The sequence below is a fragment of the Numenius arquata genome, chromosome 6 (genome assembly GCF_964106895.1).
Source record: "Numenius arquata chromosome 6, bNumArq3.hap1.1, whole genome shotgun sequence".
NCBI classification, from domain to species: Eukaryota; Metazoa; Chordata; class Aves; order Charadriiformes; family Scolopacidae; genus Numenius; species Numenius arquata.
This window is the reverse complement of record NC_133581.1, coordinates 15603215-15631074: the sequence shown is the minus strand read 5'-3', so window position 1 is coordinate 15631074 and position 27860 is coordinate 15603215. Positions and strand designations below refer to the sequence as shown.

The 27860-nt window shown below is 41.4% G+C and overlaps 1 protein-coding gene across 1 annotated transcript in view; it reads right to left on the bottom strand.

Annotated features, from left to right (window-relative positions):
* BRSK2 (BR serine/threonine kinase 2) overlaps positions 1-27860 on the bottom strand; it is a 319951-nt gene that overhangs the window by 153726 nt on the left and 138365 nt on the right. The window contains exon 2 of the mRNA XM_074148741.1: positions 5039-5133. Coding sequence (XP_074004842.1) covers positions 5039-5133 — 95 coding nt within the window. The remainder of the gene's footprint in view (positions 1-5038; positions 5134-27860) is intronic.

Genomic DNA, 27860 nt, shown 5'->3' with positions numbered 1-27860 from the left:
GGGTATTCAGTAGGATTCAGCAGCAGCTTAACACCATTTTCACTGCAATCAATAGTAAAACTCCTAAATACTGCAGCTGGAAAACAACTAGGCTACTATTGAACACATTACGAAAAAATTCTGGTTTAGTGAAATTCAGGTTTGGCATTGGTGAGTTTGGCTTTGCTAATGTCAGGGAAACTGTGCTTGTTATGATCAAGGCTTAATTTGAAGCAAGTTATGCTATTCAGTCCATTTCTGTCTCAGATTTACCTTCTCCCTGACACTGTCCTGATATTCTGGTAATGATTTCTGTAGACCAGGCCTCCAGTCAGCAGCTGAGGACAGCTAGGTCAGCCAATATTGACAGTCTTTTGTTTGAAAAGTCTGAAAATGAGGTATTCCAAAGCAAAGATGCTGATCTCAAGTATTTCCTTCTTTAACTTTGCTTGGGGGAGCCTAAATTTCTGCTTCTGCAGATACCTTGCACAAGCGCCTCCCTTTATGCTCTAGACAGAGATAAGTGACTTTTTACAGATTTCAATTTCAAGTGTGTGATTAGAGATTCACAGTTCCATGGATTTTAAGGCCAGAGAGGCTGTTGTGTTAATCTAGTCAGAGCTAACACATAGCACAGATCAGGAAACCATTTTCAACTACTTCCTGCTGCAACTCCAGCAGCTGAAGCTGAACTAGGAGCTAGGTTTTAGAAAAACACACAGCAATTTAAGATGAATTTTAATAATCTTTCAGGGGAGAAACTCAACAGAGCTTTCAGTGGCTTGTTCCAATTAGTGCCTTCATCCAGTGGTCAAATAGGCCAAGTAGTTCTACATTTAATCTGTCTACCTACAGCTTACAACTATTAGCTTCCAATAAGCTTTTTGCCCCCAAGACTGTAATATCTTCTATCATCAAAAGCCTATCCTCCATATTAGTATTTACAGACCATGATTAAGTTAAGTCTTAACCTTCTCTTTAATAAACTAGGTAGACTGAGTCCCCCGAGTCTCTCATAAAACATGAGTTCTGATTGTTTACTCTCTCAGATACTTTCTGAATTGTGCCCAATTTCTAAACTTTTTCCTTGAAGAATGGGCACCTCAACCAGACATGCTGCATTTCAGCAGTTTTTGCAACAAACCAATGACAATTATTACATGACTTTCTCTAGCAAAAGGGGAAAAGACAGAGAAAAAAAGGAAGAAATCACAAAGTGGAGGAAAAAAGAAGAATGAAGATGCTAAAAAGGTGAAATAATAACTGAAAGAAAACAGAGAAGGAAGGAAAGACTCAAAGCAGGACAAGGTAGTAAAGAAATAAGTAGCTACTGAAACAGAAGCTCAGAAAGAAGCAAGAGATGACGAAAAGACCATAAAAAGCAGTGCCTATTTACAAATACGCTTTCATAAGTTATCTAGGCAGTTCCAAGAAGTTGACACTTATCCTGGCACTTACCCTTCCAATGAAGTATTTCAGGCAATCGGTGATCTCCGACAGTGATAATTACATGATCCTCCCTACTTAAGAGCACACACTACACCTTTGCGAAATACCTGCCTCACTTCAAGGCCAGCACTGGAGGACTTGGTCAGAACAAATAAAAGGCACATCTACACAAAGCACACATACGGAGCTCTGGGCTCTAGTCATCAAGCCTGGGACATCTGTGGCTTTCTCAGGATGCCTGCGTGTTCAAGTAATTAGCCCAAGGCCAGCTGTCCCCTTCTCGCTCTTCACCCTTTATGCTCGCATTGCTTCTACTACCACTCTGTCCAAAGACTATTTTGTCTGATGGATCACCAAAAGAGTAGCTTGCTTTGTTGTTGTTTATTCTTTGGAAGGAGGGAGTGGAAGAGAACGGGTGAGGTAGTAAAGAGGAAAGGACCCTTCTGAGTACATCTAATGAGATGCCTCAACGTTTCCAAACAAGCTTTGGCCACCATCAGAGGAAAGACTCGCTTTAACCTTTATATTTTGAAGTTATAAACTCCAAATGCTTGCGCTGGTACTGAAAATGTAACCATCAATAGTGAATCTGCCTGTTCAGGAAAGCTTACTGCTTTTCGGACACCTTCAGCTCTTGTATTCTGGGCCTAATTTCCCTCTCAGTGATTCAGAAGTAATCCAGGGAAGTTAAGGAACCCCTATTTTAAACTCAAGATGCTCCCTATAACGGACTCTTTTCTGAAATCTTTCTGCTGATTTGTGCTACAGCAAGCTAGAGGTACCATGGGAGGGAGGTCTCCACATCCATGGGGGTTACCGCAGTGTGGCTGAAGAAACCCAGCTGAAGCTTTTACCCGTTGTGTGAAAACAGGAGCGAGAACAGAACCAGCCCTTCTGTCCTCATCTGTGAAATTACATTTGTAGCTCTGCCCCAGAACCAGGCTCCCAAACAGTCCCAGGCTGGAGCTGGGAAAGGAACGCTGCTCCCCAACCTGTGTTTAGCGAGTAAGGGCATGACAAAGCAAAAGGCTCGTGTGTGCATTGAGCAGCCCTGTCCTCTGATAGGGCAGCAAGCGCTTGGATGATACATTTACTGCAGCTTGCGCTGCATCGTGCTGCCCGTGTATCATCTCCATAGCAGCAGTTCTGCTAATTGAGACCAGCTGCTTCAGTTCCAAATTCTTCTCTCCAGAAATATCGATACTACAACGTTATGATTAGAAGGCACTTTACCAAATGCCTCTCAATTCTGCACAGCTCGGATGAAGAGCAGCTGCAGAAAGAAGGGACAGTTCCCTGAACGTACAGAATAAAACACTGCAAAAACACTGCAGAAATGAAGGCTATAAGAAGCAAGTCAAAATAGAATAATGATGGCAGAGAAAGCAGCCTGCTGTATATGCTTGTGCCTGTCATTTTAGATGTTGAAAAGACCACGAGCAGACTTCTTCCTTATGCTCTAGGATAAATGGCCACAGCACTGCAGTGTTACAGCTTCATGCGGCAGGTGTGCATATTTGTCAGATCCAGTTTTTCTGTCCAAGGATGGATTAAAGTAAAATCCATCAATCTGGGTCTGGCTTGGGAGAGTAGCTGGGGTCTTGAATCATTTGGCTCCAGGGATTGTTCTGCAGCCTACTGGCAAAAAGAGTCACTGGAACTGATAAGCTAGTGGGAAGATTTGCAAAGTAGGAATGCCACCACACCACCATGACTTGGCTTCACTGTTGGCTATTTCCCTGTGGCTGCTGACTCCACACAGCAAGCTGTCAGCTGGATGCTTGGCAATGGTCACACTGGGATTACCGAAAGCTGCAAGCATTTTTCCCCCTTTGGCCAGGCTGGATTAAGCTGGCTAACAGTACAGTCAATTCCAAATTCACTTAGAAGTCTCAGGCCCTGTCTGTGACCATCAGACATAGGGCATTCCTGAAAAGACATCTGGTTACTGAGTTTATGCAAGAACTGGGCAAACCACTTCACTCCCATCTGTTGTTCCAACCTCCTGAGCACAGAGAACAGAATCCTTGAAAGAGAAAATCTCACCAAGAATGGTCTGAAAATAAGAATCACCATACAACGCGTGGTTTCCTCCTGAGAAGGATGCTGTACAATCTTACAGAAAACATGGCATGCTTCAGCATGTGGCTGTGTAAACAAGGGCCTAACACACCATTTCACTACTCAGATTTCATGCTGCAACCGAGGTAATGCAACGCAACTAAAGCAGAGAGATCACTTTGCTATGCTAAGTGATTTGCCTCCTACTCTGAAAATCAATGAGGTAAATAAAATGTTTTATACAGATACCAGACAGTGTCTCTCAGCAAACAAAATGCTCATGTTTTAAAAAATATTCCAACTATGTTACTCTGGAAAATATTCAAAGTGTTTAGAGTCTCATTCAGATTTTACCATTTACACACTTTGTTTGCTTTCGTTGTGTTCCCTGTGTTCCTGCTGCATCTCCCTTTAAAGTTGCAGTTTTCTTACCTATTTCACTTTCTAACTTTTGGTCTATATTACAAGACTGTTTGAATCCACAGTACTGCAGGAGAGGTAATATCTCAATGAAATTCCAGAAAGGTAAGTCTGAACACATTACAATTGAATATAAACTTTAAGAATCCTTCTCTGAAAAAAAAAATAAACTTACATTGAATGCATAACATTCACTGACTGCGTATTCCTTTAATCTCCATTTTCTTTCTGCTGCTAGTAAGATTGCGATACTTACTTGTGCAGGAAAAGAGTTGACACAGAAGTACATATAAGAAAGAGCACTGTAAAGATATATGCTCCATGTGCTTATAGGGAAGCTACTTCAACAAAGTGCTCTACGCCACATGCAGACCTGTTAGTGTCATTTGGAGGTGAGAGCTTGATGAAATTCTGTTGATTGCAGTACAGTTCTAATCCCTTCCATCAAGCTGAATTTAGCCTTTCTAGTCACCAAATCACATGAAAAAACTTTTATGCATACATTTATTTTATTTTTAGGTCTCCAAGATCAATCAATGACACTCATGTAAGGAGATGGATATCACAAGGCTAGGTAAAAAATGAATTAAGCTCTTCTGTACACTACAGTCATTGGGACCATCGGGACAGACACTTTGATGGTTTCCAATGGCTCAGCTCTGTGGAATGTTAGCAGAATTAAAACAGCTTTAAACAGTCATGGACCTTCGTGCATCAGATCATAACGAACCTATGCAGCAGAGAAAGCAGCAGGAGTACTCAACAGATTCACCAGCCTCTCTTAAATCTCTTCCTACTGACATTTGTACACCTCAGTCTGCAGTGTGCTGCAACTATTATGCACTGCTGCAGCGGTGGAAGGCAGATGCCCAGCACACATCTGCCCCAGCAGAGAAGCAGCAACTCTGCAGCTGACCATTTATTTTGTTCACAAAGCACAGGCATACTCCCATTTAATTTTAGCTGCCCTAGCCTCTCCCATAACTAAATTATTGTTATTATGCTCCACATAATCCTCGTACTGACAGGGATGTTTGTTATATGTAATTAAAGATATTAATTTTGCATGGAACAGAAGACACAGAGCCAAGAACTTGATTTTTTTTAAAATCTCCCATTAGAAAATTACCTTCATTAGCACCGACTCGCTGAGCTTCTCTCTGTTGACAATTTTTATTGCGACCTTCTGACACGTAACACAGTGAACCCCCAACTTCACAAGCCCTGCAGGAGAAACAGAGCAAAACAGAAAGGAAGAATTGGTTAGAGATAGCCGCTGTTAAGATTTGTGCTATTAGTACACCACCCAGCAGCTGGCAGCTTATATGCAAACAAACTTCCACTAGTCCCTCCTCCAGCCAGATAAGGTCTTGTGAGTAATGAAAACCCTGCAGCCCACATTGGGACCATTTGGCAGTGAAGGCACCAACATCCTTAATGCTGCTGCAGTTTCTGCTGTTAAAACTGTATTTTTGTTGAAGCACTGAATTTCAGCTCTGTCCACTCAAAGTGTGTTCTACCAGTAAGAAGTAAACTTCTGCCAATTTAACCGTGCTAGAATAAAGGCTTTTGCTGACATCTGACATCAATGAAAGCTCAGAAATCAACAAAACTAGATGGTCAGAAGTCTGCAGTGTAGACGTGTGCTCTATGTTTTTCTCTTTCTGAAGCTTTTGTAATCATAATAAAAAGGTACTTAATTATGCTTTCCCTTACTGTTTTAATTTATCCTACTGTATAAAGTTAACACTGTGATGAACGCCATTGTGGCATGGAGCAACACCAACATATGCTGGTACAACTCTGAATTCTTCTTTTTTGTTATTATTTACTATATCTTTGTCCTCAAATAATGAAGAGTACTGCTAATGACTATATTGGCAAAAGGATATGGATATCCCTGACAGGATCAGGATGTCTGGTCCATCACCAAAATATGGAATAAAACTCCAAGAATTAAAAGAAAGAGGCAAGTAACATACACAAAGCATTATCTTCTGCAAAATTTTGACCTAAATCTGCTGGCTTGCATGAAAGTACATTGAGGTATTTCCCACAAGTGAGTTTAAGATAGTCCCATAAGCGCTCAACTCTATCACCATTAACAAAATTTGTACCCAGAAAAATTGTACTTTGTAGGTCTATTCAAGTGAGATCTTGTTTGCTTCAGCTTCTACTGTTGCCAAACGTGCACATGCAGCACAACACCTGAGACAGGCTGGATCCCATCCCACTCCACAAACAATATGCCAAATTGCCATTTAGTTTAATTCAGTTATAACTGAAGTAAGAAGAAATGGCACCTCCCCGGTGTCACTGAGACCTGCTGGGCTTCACAGAGCATTTATAAGCAATGACATTGCACCACAAGAAAAAGTCTAGCTCAGCTCTCAGCTCCTAGGTTGGGTTGCAGTTATGACCCCAACCCCATCCCCTGATGCAAACCACAAAGCCAAACACATTGCTTTATCTGCAAATTGAACACAACAGATCTGCAGTTCAGCAAAACGATGAACACAGGACTTCACACTTCTTATCTAGGAATGAATATATAGACTATTGCCTTACTACAAACTGTCCCCATGGAAGTGAACTGGAGCTTCATCAGGGACTCCAGCAATCTCTTGCAGCTACCTGTCCATCTTTTTGCTACATAGTTAATCATAAATTTGGAGCCATTAATCACTGGTTATTATGCTAAGAAATAAACTCCCGACTTACTTCCAGTCACATCTCTTTTATGGCATGCTCAAGTGTTCTGGATATTTCTAGTCACATAATTTCTCAGTCTCATCTGCTTAAATGCTGACATCTTTACTTTCAGCCATGATATAAACAAGTCACAAAAATTAAGAATGCTGCACACTGACAAATCCATTTGAAACTGTGCATAGCAATAGCCCGTCCTTTGCCTGAAGCGGCCGAGAAGTGCAGCTGGGGGAAGATGTGATGTCCAGCCAATGCTCACTCTTACATCTGAATTTTGTCTATTCAATAAATTTGTAATATTACCCATAGCGCTACTGGCTCTACCGATAGCAGCTGCAGCCTTACTTATGCTGCTTCTCTTTGGCTTTGTTCTGTGTTTGGATAGTGGCTACTTGGCACCGCTTTGTTGAAAGTGTGCACAGTTTCAACCTGTGCCGATTGTTCCCTTCCTGCTACCAGCACAAGTCACAGCTCTACATCACTTAGCGCACTACCACAGCACTTTTTACATCGCTCCTAGTTACACTTTCAAATCGCAGCAGAACTTTTAGCTCAGTCCTTTATACCTAGACTCCCAGGATCTGTGGCATGGTGCTGTACTGTAATGTGCTGCAGACCAATTATTTTAAGAGGTCAATAAAGGTGACAAACAACTGCTCTCTGTAACTGGTCCTTCACCCTGAAGAAAATATAATGGCTTCTGGTATCTCACACTTCAGGGTTTCATTTCAAATGTCATTGCTCCCAAATCAAGACATCTTTCCCACTGAACTTGGCTGATCTGTAAACTATTTTTCCTTTATCCTCCCTGAAGCACTCTGTCGCTAAGTCATAGAAGGGTTTTAACCATGAACTTCTGTGAAAACACCATGCTGTACAGGCAATCTTCACAGCACTCTCTGTCCTTCTGGCTACTAACCTACCATAGAAACTCAAAAATTAAGATTAAACCATTCTGTTTATTCCACTCAACCAGTCAATCAATTGTTAGAAGACACTGCACACCTTGCAAAAAATCACACTGATACTGAATTACACTGATTTCATATTGAATTAATTTCATTGACCTCAAGAAGTCATTCTTGATTTACACCACGATACCAGAGGACAGGATGAGAAAGCACGTGTGAGATTTAATGCATTTTTCCTTTTCTCTCAATTCACATTTTAAAAATCAAGAAAAAAATTGCACTGTCACTGCTGTCTGTTTTGTGGAGATAGAACTTTTAAGACAACCCCCTGAACAGCCCAAGACAGCCCAAGACAGCACTTTTCACTGCACTAAATTAGCTGAATGTAATTTTAGGATAAAAATAAAACCTGTTGCTCTGCCTTACCTCCTCCCCCCTCCCCTAGCCACTTCCTTTTGATACCTGCATGCCAGCCTAACCAAAACACTCCCCTCTTCGTAAGTCCATCTATATGATAAGGCCCTCCTGCTACTAGGCGGAAATCATAATTGAGCTTGGGCAGGAAGGGCCTGTACTCAGGACTTGTGCTTCTGTCCTGCAGTTCCAGTCTAGGGTATAACTACTTAGAGATGACTTACACTGGGATTTGAACTCTTGTGGGCTTCTGATGCTTAGGAAGCTCTTTTCCTGACAAAGAGAACATAAACCATTCAAGATGTATTATATATCTGCATAATGACAGACCTTTAGAGAGAATAAGCAGCAACTATGTGAGTAAACTGTTGAGCTGTTATTGAAATGAAAGTGGCAGAAATGCCTGCTTAGAAACAAGCGTCCAAGGCATGTTTACAGGGTTGTGGAAGTGGCTGTGGACCTTCCAGTTTTGGCTCTCCTGTATACGCAGCTGTTAATAAGCACCTTGAATCTATAGCAAACCTCCAATACAAATGTGTCAACACATTAGGTACTTACTTGTAAAGCTTATCTATACATTCAGGCCAGCACAGGTACCTATGTAGTCCCCAAAGGAAAACAAACAAGGCTGCCACTAAGAGGATATTTTGCACTGCCTTGGCTTAAAGCAAGTCTGCCAAGCAACAAATAGTTTGAGCTTGTCAGCTTCACAAGTAACTAACCCATCAAATGCAGGCAAGTAGTCTTCAGGATTGTTAAAGTTAACTGTGGTCTGTGCTTGCAGAAAATCTAAGATACTTTGCGAATCAAGCACTTGAAATTTCCCCCAACCACCCACATAGCTGTCCCACCCACTCATTCCTCTGGGCACACTTCAGATTTCCATCCATCGGTGGTTCCTGGGGGCTCTCGGGCACTGACATGCTGGAGCTTTCAAATAGGCTGTTCCATCCTATGAGCTGCAAACATTGGGCTGATTCTGATCTTAGCCACTGAACAGCAGCAGAACCAGCCCTATAATTTCAGGTTGGGGAGCAAAGAAGAAAAATGAATATGTTGAAAAGTAAGGGGACGTGTAAGCTAGCAGTGTCTTTTCATGTATAATTAAAAGCCATTAATTGAAAAACAATGAGCATGAGGAACCTCAGAGGACACAAGGGAAAGATGCCATTCAAGGAAGAAGAGCAAAGGGAAGAGTACAGGCCTGACCCAGCCTAATGTTGCACTGACCTACTAACAACCATGCCTGCACATTTTTCGGCTGGTAAACACCCACTCTGCAGATGCTTAAAGATACACAGATCTCTTCTAAAATGGACAGGAGCTTCTGTGATGAGCAAAGGACAAATTTAGATCAGCCGGACAGGTGGACAGCCCATCCTGAAGCAGTAGAGAGAGGAATCCTTTATTTTACCCAAGAAGAACACACTGTGGGGATGGAGAAACAAAAGCTTCCCTCCAGCTGAGACAATAAATTCACTGTGAATCCCTGACCACAGAAAGTCATCTCCATGGCCTATACTGTAACTGGCAACCATCTCCATGACTTTTCAGCCAAGGACAGGATTTCAGAAAAGGCTGATTTCCTTTTGCCTTGCATTTTCTGTAGTAATTTTCTCTAATGCAGACTGAATAAAATACTCAGAGTTCAGAGCTGGTGCTATTTCATATCTACTTTACAGTTGGGTAAATAGCAGCATGAGGGAACATGGCTGTGGAGAGTAACACCTTACTAATGATCCTGTTATTCCAACTCTTCATCAGAGAAAGAAACATTCTGGGAACAAGAGAGAATTGTTTTTCAGTCCTATCCAAACTTGGAGTCTGTCAAAGACACCAACCTGAAACAAATCATCTTTTCGGGAGAGAGGCTAATAAATAATGAAACAACATTGTTGTTTAAACACAGCACTTATGGTATATTCGTTGTTAATAAATAATGTTCCCACAGTCTTTCAGAAATGTTAAACACAAGTAACTCATTATCCTGATTTTTTAACCATAAGGCAAATGACTACTTCAAGAAGTGGAATGAAAAATTAGGTACATTTGCTACATTTAATACATATGATTTTTCCAACTGTAAATGGAGGTCTTTCATTTTCTTTTGAAATAAAGCCAACCCAATACCCTAGTTGTAAGTATTGATAAATTCCGGTAGCAGGGAAACTAGCCACTGATTTCAGATGATCATCTGCATGTCGCATGTTGCTTGCACTTCATTTCACTTCAGAGCGCACTGTCAAAAAGCTTCTTAAAAAAATCCGAGTGGAAAGGCCTGGTCTGGCCACTAGTATCTATTTTGGCTGGATGAGCAATTAAAAGAATGTCTAGAGAGAAATATCACTCCTCTTTTAACTTGAGTTAGCTAATTGCCAATTAATTCAAGTCAATGAATACTCTGCAAATGTTAATCTAGGCACTGCAGGACACAAACGTTTGTGGTTTACTTCAGGGCTCAGACTAGTACTGGTAACAAACTATCTAGATTAAAGGAAGAATAAAAATCTTAGGCTGAACAAACCCAAGTACACTGATTTTTAAAAAGCTTAGGGTGTACACCATTGCTATATATGAGCTTTGTACATACGATCTTTATATACAAGTAATGTAAATTCTTCCCACAAACTGGAGGTTGCTGTTGTAAATCTTAAAAGTATTTATGGATGCTCATTCCTGAAAACTACATGCACTAGCATTTGCAAGATCTCCAAACCTTCAGCGATGCCAGTTTAGAAAATCAACCCTTAAAGCAAACAAAAGCATTAATACAAATCAAGTGGAGCGCAGGACAATGCTTAAAGTGTAATATTCTTGCTCTTTATTCTCGGTTATCTTCACAAACACTGTAGTTTCAATTAGGGTTAAATCAGTTCAGTTACAGTGTCTAACTGCTGACTGCAGTGAAGTTGCTTTAGATCTACAACAGTGGAAAACGGATTAAAATTTGGCCCAGAGCAACACGATTTCCATAGCCATAAAATAAGGATAGTAACTACTTGCCTTGCAGGGGCTGTAGAAGGATTAACTGATTAATCCTTGCAAAGAATGTTGGAAAGGGATCTAAACCCTATGCAAGTTTTACATGTTACAACCAGGGAAACTGCATCTTAAATACAATCGGTAAAGAAAGGTCTAGATAATTTCTTATTAATAGCTTTCATTTCATTTCCCAATTCTTTTAGCATGTAGATGTCTGGTCTCCTACAATATGCATCTTAGGCTCTTCTTGGTTGCACTGGAAAGAACTTTGTCACTGAGCATCCTACTTATGGAAACCAATAATTGCCCTTAATTACTCAGTCTTCTCATTGAACAGATGTTTATTTTTCTATAGCAATTGTTATCTCTAATTATTGCCTTTAAAATAAACAGAACCTTATATCAAGTGACAGGCAAATTATACGGTATCAATTTATAATTGCATATGGGGAAAGGAGGTATAGGGTTGTCTAGAAATCTAAAAGGATAAGGATGGAACTACCCACGCTGGTAATGAAATAATTTGACCATGGGCTTTTCTACAGAGAAATTGTAGTGCTATAAGGCTGTTCTAAGCAATAACTGTTTCTAAATTGAATAAACTGTAATTACAGTAGGACTAAAGCCAGAGTTCAAACGCTCAGCAGGAGCATGAAAGGAGATGCTCATCAGTTCCGGGATTCACGTGCCTCAGCTTAGAGCATAAGGAAGCTGCACAATAAATTGCTGTAGCCTGGATTTATTCTCCTGAGCTATGAGCACTGTCAAATGCACACCGGCTCGGACAGCCGAAGGGACACATTCCTAAGCTCAAAGATTGGTGAGAACAATGCATCAGCTCAGATGTGACTGGATCCACACACCTGATCTTAGAGAACAAGAGACACAGACGTATATATATGCACAGCAGCTCACTAGGAGCAGGTTTTACGCTGTATGCCTCAGAGATTATGGTAGGATCATCCTCCAAACTCAGCAGGATCAAAACACAGAGAACCAACATCACCTATATTGATTTTTATCTTGGTCTCTTTCTTACAATATTTCATAAATCAATACTTCTCAGAGACACTTTGTGCCCCCTGAATATAGCAAAGAATGTGATTGTTGAGTCCTTTCCGCATGCTCTCTTTCCCATCTTACTATAGACACTCACGTGTCTAAAGAAATCCCCACCCTCGCCCCAAGGGAACCAGGACACAGGCCTTGATGGGTACATTGGATGCTGCTTTTGTAAAAAGCCATTATTTCATCAGCCAAACTCTAACAAACTCTTGAAGTCCTCTGGGATCTATCAGCAGCTTGTGATGTATAGTAGGCTGAGCTCCAATTTCAGATCAAGTCTTTGTTCCCATATAAAAACACTTAGGAGGCTAAGCTTTGCTGCCACAGGAGAAGTGCAGACTTCAGCCTCCATCGTGTATGCCTGAAAGCATTTGGGCAGCACCCCCACCCCCTGCAGACAGGGAAAGAGAAGAGTGGTTTCATTGTTTTCAAATGAAAAAGACAAATTAAAATATAACAGAACTTTCCATTGATGCACCAGAAAAAGGTTTCCCTTTTTAACATCTCTGTGTGGGCACTGGGAAAACTCTGCTTTTTCCCTCAACTCTCCTAGTCAAAAGCTTTTCTTTCCACTTTCCAAGAGCTGTATGTTCTCCTTGAAAAACTCTGAGGAATGATGAGATCCATGTCCCCCTTCAGACTTCATTAATCCTTTGTCAGGAGGTGACCAAAGATGGCCATTTTCAGGTATAGCAGGAAGCCAGCAGAGCTGTCTATCCTGCCTAAGATATCTTTTAGAAAACATGTCACTATAATTAGGTAGCATCTGGGTAATGAGCCACAATGTCCCCACTTGGTCCAGTGATCTATTGAGAAGGGCTAATGCAGTAACAAGGAGGGAACCATGCGCAGCAGAGAAAGAGAAGGTGAGGAAGGAGGAGGGGAAACAACAGATAAACTGCTCTTCACATGTGCTTTCAGCTGATGTTAATCCCATTTTCTGTGCTTATTTCTTACATCTCCCCTTCTTCACCACACCTTTCCACCCTCTCTCTGTTAGAAAGTCCTCACACCCTTTTGACCCTCTGTCAACCATGATTGTTTCAGCTAGGTTATATGTATATTAAGAACTTAATTAAAAAGGAGGGTTACCATGGAAAACCTTTATACAGAAGACAAAGGTCATGCTCTTCACAAGATTAGGCTCACCACAGAACACTTCATCTACCCGGCTCAGTGCTGATACAGCTTACTCTGCCCTCTGACATCCCTTAATCACCCACTGACAGATTCCTAACAGGATTTTCACTGACTGCCGATATGCTGCACTGCAGGCTCAAGAAGTGATTTGGATTAACCACACTTGCACCCATGCTATGAACAAGGCAGCAAACAGCAAGTCACAAGCACATGCAGCACATCCCAATTCCCATGAATTCCAGAAGGATTTGCTAATGGCAGTGGGATATGGCCCATACACAGCCAGGGGAGAAATGTGTTGGATAGCCATAGCATACATTGTTCTACAGCTACAGATTTTTTCCCAAGGACAAATTGTTCTGTACCCAGTAGAACTAATAAGGACTGATCTTTTGCAGATTTCATTTAGGATTAGAAACCCTTAAATTTCATTTCATTGCCTACCACAAAAACCTGGATCCTCCCTCATGTTCCTTAATGAGATCTCCAGGCCCATCCCAAGAGGTCCTCACCACATCTGTGGACCTCTGCCCCCATTGTCGCTAGCTTCTTATGTCTCCTGCAGTAATACTCTCCACAGTTTTACCCATTTGTCCTGCAGTTCATCTATCACTTGCATAGTTTTCTTCTATATAGCTTTCTCTCTCCTTTCTCCTACATAGAAGACAACAGATGCTGTAGCTAGTCCAAATCTGTGAGCACATCATCTTGTCAGTCAACCAGCATCTACCAAACAGGATATATGTCCTTGTATGTCCCTCTCAGATTTGATTCTTTCTCCTGTACAGTCAACAGCATCCAACAAAGCTTGAAAGAACTTCATTATCTGTGAAAGATTTTTGAGACTGAGACCTTTATGTTAATGTCGTTCCAGGGAGATACTCCCACCATACATTTTCATGTCATCAAATACAAGAGGACAATCAGGCTGGGGTCTGGGTAAGAGCACAGTAGGGACACCCCATCATCAGTCTCACCTGAGCTCTGTACTTGGCTCCCATGGTATGGCCCTAGCCCTTTTCAAAATGATATTGCAACCTCCCAAGAGGGCAGTTGGCTTTGGAATTTAAATCCTGTTGAGTTAATGCCTAAGTTCAAACCTCTCCGAACTGCTGAAGTAGTTCCTCTTACTATAGTTTCAGACTTAAGTTCAGTTTGGATGGCATGATATCTGGATTATTTATTTAAAAAAAAGAATAATGTGGCTTCCTAGTGAAATAAAGTCAATATAGACACCTTGCATGTCTAGCAGTCCATGCACCATCCATCTCAATAACTTTGGATCCCACTGGCAAACACCAACTAAATTCAATAGTAAGCCCTCAGTAACAAGTTCAATAAAATTCAGCAACTGGCTATAGGCAAACCTTGTGAGTTGGCCCAGTACAGGAAAGGTAAGGATACAGATTGGCCTTCAGTCATTCAGTCTGGCTATGAGAAAATGCCTTGCTGGTCAGTCAGCGTGAGACTGAACTCCTGAGCAGACTCCAGTTGTACTGCCTTGGCTGCAGGTTAGACAAGGGGACAGGGGAGGGGGATGGAGAGAGGGTGGCCCTGAGGCTACTGGAGGGGCAAGAGGTCGAGGGAAGGTCTGGGGACTAACAGCAGACTTACAGGCCTGCAGAACACAGCTCCATAGGAGGAAATGGAAAGAAATTGAAATAAATAGCTTTAATAAGATTCTGATATTTTCATATGACTCCTAGAGCCCGACACATTGGCCTACATAGTCTCAATTTGAGCAAATGTTTAAAGTGCTGCCTGTCCTCCATAGTGGATTGTGTGCATTATAAAACTGTAAAGGCAGAGATCTCATGACACAATTGTAACAGACTGCTTTCCCCATTTTGCAATATGTTCCTCTGTAAAAAGTGTAGGAAATACCACATTTTCTTAATTATATTGAATATGAGAAACTCTCAGCCTCTGGCTTAGGACAATGGGAAGAAAGGCCATTTGAAAACTGATTTCTGGCTTAAAAAAAGGAAAGTCACAGCAAAAGAACTAAAGGTCAAAAAAATTAGACTATTATAATTTTAATGAACAGAAACAGGCATATAAAAAAAAACAATTTTCAAAAGTATTTCCTTTAATGTGAGAATAATGGCTCATGTCACAGCATGGAGCTGAAAGCATTTATTGACTTCTACACCAAGAGCAGGAGCTGCCTGTTCATGTAGTACAAACTTCACTACAGCTGGTTCGCCATGTTCCTTACAGAGAGAGGAAAGCAGGGGGGTCACATTCAGTACACGGTTATAAAAAAAGCCCGAGCACCTCATTAATTTAAGGTACGGTTTATGAGAAACAATGTAATACCTAGAGAGCACGGTCAGCTGTGCCTCCGCAAAAACAAAGAAAGAAAATGAAGCAAATTCAATTTGCTTTCAAAAGAAAGGTAGTTGGATAAATACAAACATGCACACTGCAACCCACCTTCTGATACCCAGCTTCGTCATTGGAAATTCATACCAGAGTGGCTGAAGCTAAGTATGTCCTGAAACAGAGTTCAATTTCAAACTCTGGCAGGAACTGGTGATTATAAAAGGACAGTAGCATGAAAACTGTGCTGTCAAAACACATCTTTGTGTCACATTTCTGTTCCAGGTTTTCTGTGCAAAAAGCCCTGCCTGGGTGGCTGGAAGATCCCACAGTGAATTTTTCTCTTCTGGAAGAATTCACTGGGGAGGTTGATGAACAAACCCACGGATCTGATCTTAAGTCCACTGAACTCAATTCAAAGGATTATCTGTTTCAGGAATTTGCAGACCAGTTTCTTCATCGTCAGCTCCTGCGTGCCTCTAATGGGTGTTGCTGTAGAGAATGAAAGTGCTGAAAGATCTGGCTGTAGAAGACCTTATGGCTATGCCACAACCAGCTGTTCTCAACACTTACCAAAGTATACAACTCCCTGTATGTGTTAACTATCACTAAGGCAAAACAAATCTGCAGGCATTGTTGTTCTTGAATCTACATCACCTTTTACTGCATCACTCCCCCACATAGGAAATGGTTCTGCCTTTACTCAGACTGGTAATTTCTTAGCATCAGCATAAAATCCTTAAATTGGGCTCTCCACAAACATTAGTTCAAAGCCAGAGCAAATAAAGAAGGGTGAAGAGTGGATGAGTTTTCTGGATGTCAACAGAGCATCTCATCCCCAGGGTTTTTCCTCTGATTGCTTTCTAGTCTACTAATAATTGTATTTCTCGGCTCTACACAGTTAGCATGAGGTGTCAGAAGACTCAGAAAGGTTCAATCAAAAAAATCACATTAAGAAGAAGGACGAGTTTTAAGCCTGGACAAGTACATAGAAATAAACAAAACACCAATAAGCATCTTCTCCCTAAAAGCTACAAAGTCTGGGTGAAAGTTAAAAACACCATCCCTCAAGAACAACACTCCCACACGAGGACCTGGTTTTCCCTGCATGTACACTAGTGTGATCCCATTGGCTTCCTTGGAGTTGTTCCCAATTCCCACCGACCAAGAAGAGCTGCAGCCCTCCCAGCGTCTCCATGGAGGTGACACAACACAGCGCAGTCTACAGTAGCCACAGAGGAGCTCAGTGCTGACTCGGAGCAGCTCAGAAATAATTGAGATTGCTGTGCCCGTTCAGTGTTCTGACATACACAGGGGATAAACGTGCTAAGATAATACAGTACTACCCAGCAATAATGGCATTAGACAAATCATGTATCACTTTCTGCAAAGCCACTGGCCTTAAGGGATACTGCCTGTAAAGAGCACAAGAAAACGCTCTCCTGTCCTTATGAACATTACACACACACTTATGTTCTTTAGCTTTGTATTATGAGCTCCTAAGTGACTAGAAACTGCTGTGATAGTCTTTACTCATATTGCAGGGTCAGGCCACTCACACATTAAGGCTATGGCGAAGTTACAGAGGATGAGGTATGGAACAGTCTCTCCTGAACACAAGAATCATCAGCAGCTAAACAGCATTTATCTGGCAAGACAGGTGTCTCACAGGAACATTATTTGTCTGTGACCCTCTATGCTTAAGGCACTAAAGGTTAGAGGTTGCAGTCCAAATCTTATTAGGGGAATAATTTAAGAAACTCTCAGCAAGGATGGAATAAGATTTTAAAAAGAGAATCAGGAACTCTAGCAAAGGACAAATACAGAAAAGCCTCGCGCCTCAGGCTTCAGAGTCTGAAAGTCCAATTCTGGTAACTCAATTTGCAAACCGAGTTTGGTCAGTTGGACAAACAAAACCAGTGTGAGCTGGAGCGACCTATGTAATGTCACAACATGGTGCAACGGCACTGCCATAAGCATAGGATCTGCTTCCGAAGATCCAGCCCTGGTCAACAAGGCCTCCTGCGCAAGCAGGATGGGCACATACATCAGAAACAGGAATGCCTGAAAGCACACGTGTACCGTGAGCCGTACCAACAGTAGAGCGTATATCAGATTCAGCACCACAGATTTCAGCTGCAAAAGGACCTCCCTAAGTCTCCTGAGAGACCATTTTCACTTGCAGATACAAGACTTTAAAATTCCTTAACACTAGATCTCTTCCCTTACACTGGGATAGAAGCCCCAGCAAGCTCCAGGAGACAGACAGAGAAACACAGAAAGAGAAGTTTACTTCTCAGATAAGGTTTGTCTAAGCAGAGACTTATATTCAGTTGCAGTTGAGAAAGAGCAAAGGTGCTCCCCGCTGGTCAGATTCAAGGGAATTAAGGCAATTCTGTGGCCTTGTACGACTAGAAGTTGTCAAATACAAAGGAGAATCCCTCTGCCCACAGCATCAACTGTAAATCCCTCTAACAACCACTTGAAGAAGCTTAAAATGAAGGTTCTTTTTAAAACCTTTGTCTCTTCTCTGCAGTGTACTCTACTCAAAATCTACCTCTGCAGCTGTACATGAATGCTGCTGTACTAATGTACCTAATACTGTACTGGAAAGAGAAGGTGCCTTCTGAAAGCACAGAGGCAACCAGCTGAGTGAATACTAGAGCAGGAACCTCCAGACTGCACTTGCTGGCAGTGCACTGGAAAAAGCCTAAAGAAAATCAGTGTAGCAGATGGCCAGTTATTTAGCAACAGGGTTAAAGAAATAAACCAAGCCTTCTCTAAACATGCTGCCTGATTTGTGCTACCGGTCCAGTTCCACTGGTGAGAGGAAGAGAAGAAAAAGAATCTGGAATCTGCTGTTGGTTACAGAATCACAGAATCATGCCGGTTGGGAGTGATCTCTAGAGATCATCTAGTCTAAGCCACTGCTCAAGCTCAAGCGTGGCCAGCTAGAGCAGGCTGCCCAAAACCTCATCCAGTTGGGTTTTGAATACCTCCACAGATGGAGAGTCCACATGTCTCTGGCTACTCGTTCCATTGTTTGACCACTCTCACAGTAAAAAGTGTTTTATTGTGTTCAGATTGAATTGTGTTTTAATTTGAGCCCATTGCCTCTTCTCCTGTCAGTGGACACTACTGAGAAGAGTCAGCTCCCTCTTCATTCCCTCCCATCAGGTATTTATGCACATTAATGAGAAACCTTTGACCTTTTTCATGAGGCTGAACAGTCCCAGCTCTCCTCTTACAAGAGATGCTTGATCCTTAATCTTTGTGGCCCTATCCTGGATTCACTCCAGTACGTCCATATGTTTCTTGTACTGGGGAGTCCAGAACTGGACGCAGTTCTCCAGCTGTGGCCTCATCAGTGCTGAAAAGAGGGGAAGGACCACTTCCCTCGGTCTAGTTGATCCTGCAGCCCAGGACACTGTTGGCCACCTTCACTACAAGGATGCACGGCTGGCTTATGGCCAGCTTGTTGTCCACCAGGACCCCAAGGTCCTTCTCTGCAGATCTGCCTTCCAGCTGGCTGGGTCCCTGCATGTACTGATGTCTGGGGTTACTCCTCCTCAAGTGCAGGATTTTGCATTTCCCCTTGCTGAACTCTGATGTTCCGGCCTGCCCAGTTCTCCAGCGTGTCAAAGTACCTCTGGATGGCAGCACAACCAACTGGTGTATCAGCCATTCCTCCTGGTTTTGGTCTCAAAAAATACAATGTATTGCATTTGGTTCCTTCAGTGGTTTCCTTCCATTCAGTCTCTGTAAGTATTAATGAGCAAAGAACACTTTCAGAGTCCTTTAAGATGTTTAATGGAACAACAACGTTTCTTTGCAGCAGTTCTGAAGAATGTTATCATCTAAATTATTCTAAGTAATTCTTCACGTTTTCTACATGTTTTATCCTATAAGAAAAACTTTTCCCTGAAGTCTTTTAGCTTGAACTAAATCAGAAGCTGTACAACAAAGAGTGAGAAAGAAAGATAAGAATGAGCTGTTTGTCTTCAGCCATGCAACACTCCATTCGCAAGAGTCCTCCTGTAATAGCAAAAACCTTATTAGCTTACGGAAGCTTCATGTGCTTCTGCTCTGACTACAGGCAATGTTGTGAATGGGCCACTACTGTGGTAAATACATGCTTTTATTACCTGGATGTGTGAAACAAGACTTCTCCTTCCTCAGCCCAACCTTCCTCCTGATTCTTTCAGCTTACATGCCCTCACAAGACTCCCAGTCATACAAATTGCTCTCTACTTCTTCCCACACAGCAGGAAAGAGCCACTGCTGAACTGAGTATTAAGCTGCTGGCAATAATGATAGCTTACCCTTTCCCTACCCCAGTGAAGTTTCTCTGCCAACTTTACTCATACCTTAAACACTCCCAATCAATCTATTTTTTTTCGGAATTGCTAAAAAGAAGAAGAGTAACAATACATGTAATTGAAGCTGAGACTTCCTCCTCCAGAGACCTGGCTTCAAGGTCTGGTTGGTCTCATTCTAATTCCAAGTGGGGATCCCCACTTGCTGCAGTTCCCAGCACAACACAGGCTGTTTTCCAGAGCCCAGAAGTGCCAGGTGAGCAGTGAGGTGCACTGGGAAGTCTGCAGAGAAAGCTCTCTATAGATGTACCTCACTTGTCATAACTGTTCAAAGCAAACTTTTAAAATCTTTTTTCCTTTATGTTTATTTTTAAATGTAATCAGCTCACCTGGATAATAAATAATGATTTTTAAAATTTTTTTATCAATTTAATTTCACTTCAATTTCCAAACCAAACAGAAGCTGATGCAAATTACCTACAAAGAACATATGCCCATCTATAGTGAGCAGAAAATGCCAGTCATCAACCTATAATGTAGCAAAAATTTAAAAGAAAGGATGCAAGTAAATGCACATTAACTACATTATGACTTCAGTGAATGGGCAGTGGTAAAGAATGTCTTCCTAACCACAGGAAAAAAATGCTAAATTTTGTGTAAAGAGAATTTTTTTGCAAATCAATATACCTGGATGGCAACCAACTTCAAAATCAACTTTTTTTTTTTAGGAAAATAGCTAAAAATGTACAAATGACAAATAAGTATGGAACCAATAAATGAAATCAAGGTTTTGCCCTTGCTGATTTAAACCATAATAAAACCCACGATTTAAATTGCCTTGATTTAAATATAAATGATAAATTCATGAACCCTGCTTTTCAGATAATAATTCTCTTCACAGCTAGAAGATCAGCCCCATGTCAGAACCTAACAAGAGTGCATTGCTGGAGCCAAACCCTACCTCTTCGGCAGCATCCTTGCCACGTTTGTGCTTAACTTACTGGCATCTAGAGCCTTGCTCCATGGTTCGAGGTTCGCATTTCCTAATTTGATGTCAAATGGGGAACTCAGCTGTTCAAGATGGAGAAATAGGGGTGCTATGGGAAGTATGTCAGTACTTGAGGTGGTTTCCAGCTTTAAGCAGAACTTAGTCTTTAAGACAGAGAACTGTTTACAAAGTGATGGAGCTACTGAGGTGAACCAGGTAGAATCAACACTAATCGAGAAGCAAAGAGATATTCATATTTACAAATATATAGGAATTTGCACTCACTCTCACTCTCCCATATGAGCAGACAAAGCATGAGGTAATATCCAGGCTGCTATTGGGAAAGCTCAACTTTATGACACATTTACACAATAAGAATAGGATGCTGCAGAAAATAATTGTTTTCTCCAGTCATTTTCAAGCCTCATGAACATATTTCAGGACTATGGAGAAAACTATTTTAAAAGAGAAACTAAGTAACAGAACACAGAATTAATTGTGTGAAGGAGACTTATGGGATTATTATTGCTGTTTATATCGGAAGACTCAATCCAAGACTAGGACTCCACTGTGATAAACATGATGCATACACATAATGAGGTGCTAGGCCCTGCCTTGGGGTAGATGGTTATGATCCAAACAGATAAGGCAGTCAAAAGAACACCTAATTATATGCTATTTCTCTGTTTGAAGATAAAGACTTTAAGCATGAAGAAATTGGGTAACTTGCTGAAGGTCACACAGAAACCCTGTGCCAGAGCTGGAAACCAAGCACATGCCACAATCACATTTTAAGTTGGTAGGAGTAGGTAAAACCTAGAAAAATATTATTAATGTATTTTCAACTACGAACTATATGTTGGAGCAGAAATAATCGGCCAGTAGACCATAATTTTTATTAAATTCCAGATAAACCTCACACCCACCCTATGCTACAGCAGTGTAAAAAGAGAATAATTCCATTTTTGCCACTAGATCTGTTCCTTCCTTACAGCAGAAAATATGAGACCAAAAGTGGGGTGCTTCCTATATTATATGTATAAATTTGGTGAGAGCTTTCAAATTTATGATCCATTTACTGAAAACAACAATCCCAAAATTGCAACACCTAATTTACATAGGAGAAAGGATGCTGATTTCTGGAAGCAACGTCAGAAGAACAGAAAACAATGTGAAGGAAAATCTCTCTGCTCTCACCTACCGTTTTGCTCACTCTGCTCTAGGCAAAGGATGGGTCTGTAGCAAAATGACAGGCAGCATCGTTAGACCAAGCTGTTCAAATGAAAAGGGTTAACCTGGTTGAAAGACTGTGTTAGGGAGGGATGTGATGATCATCCAGTGCCCATATCACGATCCTACCGGCAGCAGCAGAATGGCTGCCACGGCTCGGTTTCTGCTTGTTCAGATTGGTTGAGTGTCTGCTGAACTCGGCGGCAGGGCTAACGCAGGTTTATTGTGCTGTGTGTGCTCTGGGACAAGGAGGCTGACGGAGATGATAAGTGCCGCTCTGCAGAGCAGCAGGAGTACCGACTGGCACATGCGGGGAGGTACAGTACAATAATCTCCCATCTGCACAATATAGCTTTGAATCCCTTCCTTTACAGCTCAATAGGTGCATCTGCTGCCCCTCTGCTAATCCTCAACATTGTTTAAAATGCAGATCAGCGGAGATCATGCTTTTTCTTTCCCATTACAGACCACAGCCCAATAAAAGAGCTTTAATCACGCAGACAATATTCTATCTCTTCCAGGGTCTGCTGCTTCGTTCTTTCTCTTTGCCTTTGTTTGGAAGCCAGATTTTTGTCAGGCACTAGCAGCAGCAGAATATAATTTTTCAAGGTTTGAAGTGACCATAACCTTTCCCCAAACTGTGGCATCGTAATTAGAAGACTGACTGCAAAAGGTAAACAGCAGAGAACTCAGGTCATAGGAACCCCTTGAGAAAATGCATCCTAAACCCCTGGATATGTTGCATGATTTTAAATGTAAAAAGCAGCATCAGCAGATTTCCTTACTTGTCTTTGTCTCCCTAGCACTAATGCACTATGACAATTTTTTAGATGTCAGAAAGTACAAGAGCTACAGAGGAAAGCTATGATTGGTTATGTGACTGCAGGCTGAGAAAAATGACTTAATTTATTTCACATAAAGAACATATACATGAACATACATATGTGTTAATGCTAACCTGAAATAACTAGTTCTTTCCAGGCAATTCTACAGCCAAATGAATGACCCAGTAAGCTGGAAAGCTGTTCTTGTCGTGATGATAGGGAGATCATGTATGTCAACATCATAAAAATAAGACCATAAGATCCACTGTAGTTAAGCCCTGACGCAGCTCTGAATCTTCTGTGGAAGAAGCGACATCCCAGAGTTTTCCTTTCCATGACTATTGCAATCGGTGCATTTCAAAGGGGAGGACCAGCCTGGAATTCTCCTCATATATGTTTATCCTTAAATTAATTTTGTGTTAGCAAGAAAAATAAGAAAGACAAACCAACCAATTATTTTACTGATCAGGGTATGCCTGTCTTCCACAAACGTACAGCATATGGTGGAGAGGAGGGCAAAGGAATCCTTCCTGTTTCTTACATTCCAAGAAACATGTTCATGGCATGATGATAAAACATAGCACAGCACTTCCCCTACCACAGGGAGCAAGATAGACACTGAAGGAATAAAAAACACACAAGGGATGTGGCCAAGAGGCATATACTCCCTGCCATTAATATTTCTTGAGTCACCAGATCCTCAAGAGACTGACTGAGGACAACTCACTGCTTGCAAGCCTTCCGGATGCTATTTGGAGCTTGGCAAGCCCCAGACTTTCACTTGCTGAAATACCAGCTGCTCTGCAGGAACTCTCTGCTGTAGCAGAGCCAACTGGGCATCACTGAGGGTCTTGAATGGCATGATCCTATGGGCAGACACAGGCCAAAACCATTCAAGCCATTCCTCACCATAAATAAAAATGCTCTGTTCGTTTATGAAGCCTAGGCAGATGCTATGCTAGCCACTGACTTCCTTGACAGCAGGAAACCCAACATGTTCTGCCTGCCTTACACATCTGTACAGAAATTGTTGGAAACAGCAGTCCAATCCTTCAGAGCTGCTTTTATTTGAACTCACGGGAGTCCCTAACAGTAACTCTGCGTCTGTTAGATTTGCTGATCAAGGACAGCCCAGCACGTGGTCCTCTTCTGCCAGTTCCCATCATAGCAATTAAAGGGGAAAAGACTATGGGACGAGTCATTTCATCAGTGCACAAATGCATATATTATTTGTCTCATTATGTAGACACAATGTGATTTTCAATTAGCTGTCCAACGGTATGATCGAACACAAGATACTTTAATTATGTATTTCATGGACATGCTTCAAAGGTGCTGTTTCAATCTCAACATAATTAGCTGCATGCACAGGCAACTTAGAGTTCCAGAGGGCCTGTGGTTACTTTCCTTTTTAAAGATACAGAAGAGTTATTTGAGTTTCCTGAAGTGCAAAGGCCTCTTGGTTGCAAGATAACTGCACCTAATGTATCTGTCCAAAATTACAGGTGCCTGTGCATGCGTATATGGCTGGGTTCCTAAAGGAACATGGAAAGACATCAGTAGCTGCCATATGGTATACTTGATACTTCAGAAGAAGCTCTCTGTGAACATTAGGTCTTGCAAGGAAGTCTTTGATGAAGCATCACAGGATGCGTGCACACCTCCACACAGACTACCCGAACTAAATCCAGGAAAGCAGAAGTGAAGCAGGGCCGAAGAGGGCAAAAGGTGGGGAAAGGCTGGAAATGAACCAACAAAGCTGAGTCACATTCAGTTCTCCTCTCACCGAGCAGCAGTGCTGACCTACAGTAGCAGCATCTCATTTGGTGTTTGTATAAGCAGTAGTAAATTACTACCTCCTGGTGAAAAAGGCGAGGAAGATGCTATGAAACAAGTTTTCTCTAATTAACAAAGCCTCCCAGGACCACTTATACACTGTCCCCTCCTAATGAGGGCACCCAAAGTCATAATCCAGTTCTATTCTATAATTAATGCCTGCAATTACTAGTATACAACACTATGCCTTAACAAACAGCACTATTCAGAACATCAAACATTTATATCTGCACTTTTGTGCATATTAGATGCAAAGCATGCAAGTTTCGTAGCAAAAAAATCTGGCTTTTTTTTCCATATAGCAATACCAGATTTTCATTTCAACGGCTGGCTCAAATATGAGTACTCCTAACAGAGGCTAGAGAGAAGGTTAAATTCTGGCAACCCTACACAAGCGTATGTGGGTATGAATTGGTTTTCTTGTTATAAATAGCGAAGTCTTGAAGGACATCACCTGCCAATTACCTCTACCAAGGTGGCGAGACGACATACACTGCAACATATCTAAATTTTTTTTTTCTTAAACATCTGTTCCAGAAAAAGCGCCAAAAGGAACTAGGAGCATTAACTGAAGGGGGGAAAATGGCAAGTATAAATGTTGCCAGAGGATACTTATTGTTCCCACAACCAGAATGCCATGTGACATCTCTCCCAAGAAACAGTCAACTTTTACACTAACTCCCCAATAACTCAATTATCTGTGTCACTGTCAAGGCAGGGCTCTGCCCGTTCACATCCTTTTGTCATATATATTTATCTCCTCCTACATCACAGCAGTCCTGCTGGCCTTAGGAAAGAGATTCCTTGCTAGAAATGAGGCCTGACAGGAAAACAAGGCAAAGATTTTGAATGCATAGAGGCTTCTTTTGTAATTAAGGGTTTTGGTTGTTTTTCCTGTGGGTATTTATAAGAGGTTTATTTGTTTGTTTGTGAAGTGAAGCTACTAAGCTTCAGGGAATCATTTCAAAAATTGTTACTCCTTCAAATTTAAAGAGATTTTTCCACTGCTGAGTTATCTGTAAATTATCACATAGGGAATGGATGCAGGTAGCACGTATCTTCAGAACATGCAAGATGGTGAGGGTACCATACAGGCAGAAAACTAACATTTGTCCATGCATCCCTGCTCTCTGCCAGCAGGATTATCTGGGTGATACTCAGTAGCAGTGAAAATGTCAGTGAATCTAACTTGACATCAGGTGCCTGTTTCCATGGAGGATGGGTGCTTCAGTACATAAGACGTATTAAAGCACATTAAAAAAATTGTTTAGCAACCCTAAACTTCGGACAGGGTCATGTGTTGTAGTTTCACATACACTCTACACTCACAGAAGCTAACACTAAGGCTACAAGCGGCAGTTCAACCTTCTCATGTCACCTGCAAGTGTTTTCTTGTCCATGTAGTAGAACCGATGTAGATGAAAGCCAATCCAGGAAGAATGGCAGCTTAGCCACATTGACACGCGTGACATACAGAATGCTACCAGTACAGCTCCAGAATGTCCAGATTAAATTCCTTTCTCTCTTACAAACTCCCTTCATATCATTGATCAATCAATTTTTTTTTCCCCAAGCCTCAACTTCCCATCAGTGACACAGGGCAGCGGTTATTTCCTTTGTTCTTTCCATCTACTCAGAGCATGGGGGCTTTAGCCCTAAGGCAACAGGTCTGTACAATCTGTACAGCAACAAGTGCAACACATCTCCAATTCTGACCAAAAAGCCTAGGTACCATTGTATTAGAATTAAAATACAACAGTAAAAGGAGAGCTGACAGCTATGCCTGTTCATAACTGAAGACCATAGTAACTTCATGAACATGATACTAGTTCTGTTGGAATACTGATGAGATGAGCTATGAGCTGTTTTGTTCTGGTGTCACGAGAAGGCACTTTTTCTGGACTATGGCTGACTACAAATGGGAAGGGGATATCCTGTTACAAGGCACAGGATGGGAACTCGGAAGACCTATATTCCAAACCTTATGGAAACTGTCCTGTGGGATGAGTGATTTAAGAGCATCGCTCAACATGGACCTAAATACCTCAAGGTCTTTCTGAATCTGGGTCTCAGTCTTCCTATGCTTTTGTTTTTTCCATTGGTTATATTAACCTGCCGCACAGAAATATTAAGGATTAATGTGTTCAGGTTGGTAAAAAGCCAAAATTACTTCTAGGGTGTTTTTGTAAAGGCTCCTTTTCTTCCTCCTTAGAACTGAGCAGAAAGACAATTTGCTGAACTTGCTATTTCTAACTATTCTACAGTGGCAAACATGCAGAACCCATGAATTCTCACTGACCAGTCCACACTTGTAACACGTCCACCCCAAATTCGTATTTCACTGTTTAGATAACACATCGCACCCTCCAGAATGTATTGTGCCCTGTAACACTAGAGTGGGTCAAACTGATTACACATACTGGTCTCTTCTTGCAAAATTTATACCTTTATTTAAGCAAGTTGCTCTTCTTCCCTTTCACAATCACAGAGGTACAGCTAGACTAAACATGGCTAAGTCAGGTCTAATCATACATATGCCATTTGTAATTGCTTAAATTGATGGACTGTTTGCTGTAGTGATTTCTTTTCAAAGTTGTTTCTTAAAAATAAACATGTATTTCATAAAGAGGCAGTTAGTTTCTGCTGGCTAGCATGCATTGGCACATACTACCGAGAGACAAAAACATGTCTTCTTCCTTCATCCTCCACACACAGCTTTGAGTCCCCTAGTTACATAAACCATAACCATGTTGTGCAACTTACTATGACCGTAAACATTCTCATGCTTTGTCCTTTACTGTGTATTCCTCGTTTCCATATTAGAAGTTCTTCCCCGTCATATTAGGAAACCAGCAAACAATTCCTGTACAAATAGCATACCAGGATTTCCAGCCACGTATTGAAGGATTTATCAACCTTCATAACCTATATATTTATGTTGGTGACGCTGACAGCAGTAAAACAAATGAGTTCAACAAACAAAACAGATGCAACTGAAAAAATACATAACCTGATCTTGGCTAAAAGCATGTGAACAAGGAGAAGGCTAATTGAGATTAGTGAAACTATTTATGAGTTAAATCAGTATAAACAAGGGAGGACTACAATCACTGTTTGTAAGCAATTGAGAACACTGACAGTACCATCACACTGCTTGACAAGTTCGTAACTCATGTCCTGAGTGCAAGGAAACTATGTCAAAGATTTTATCCAA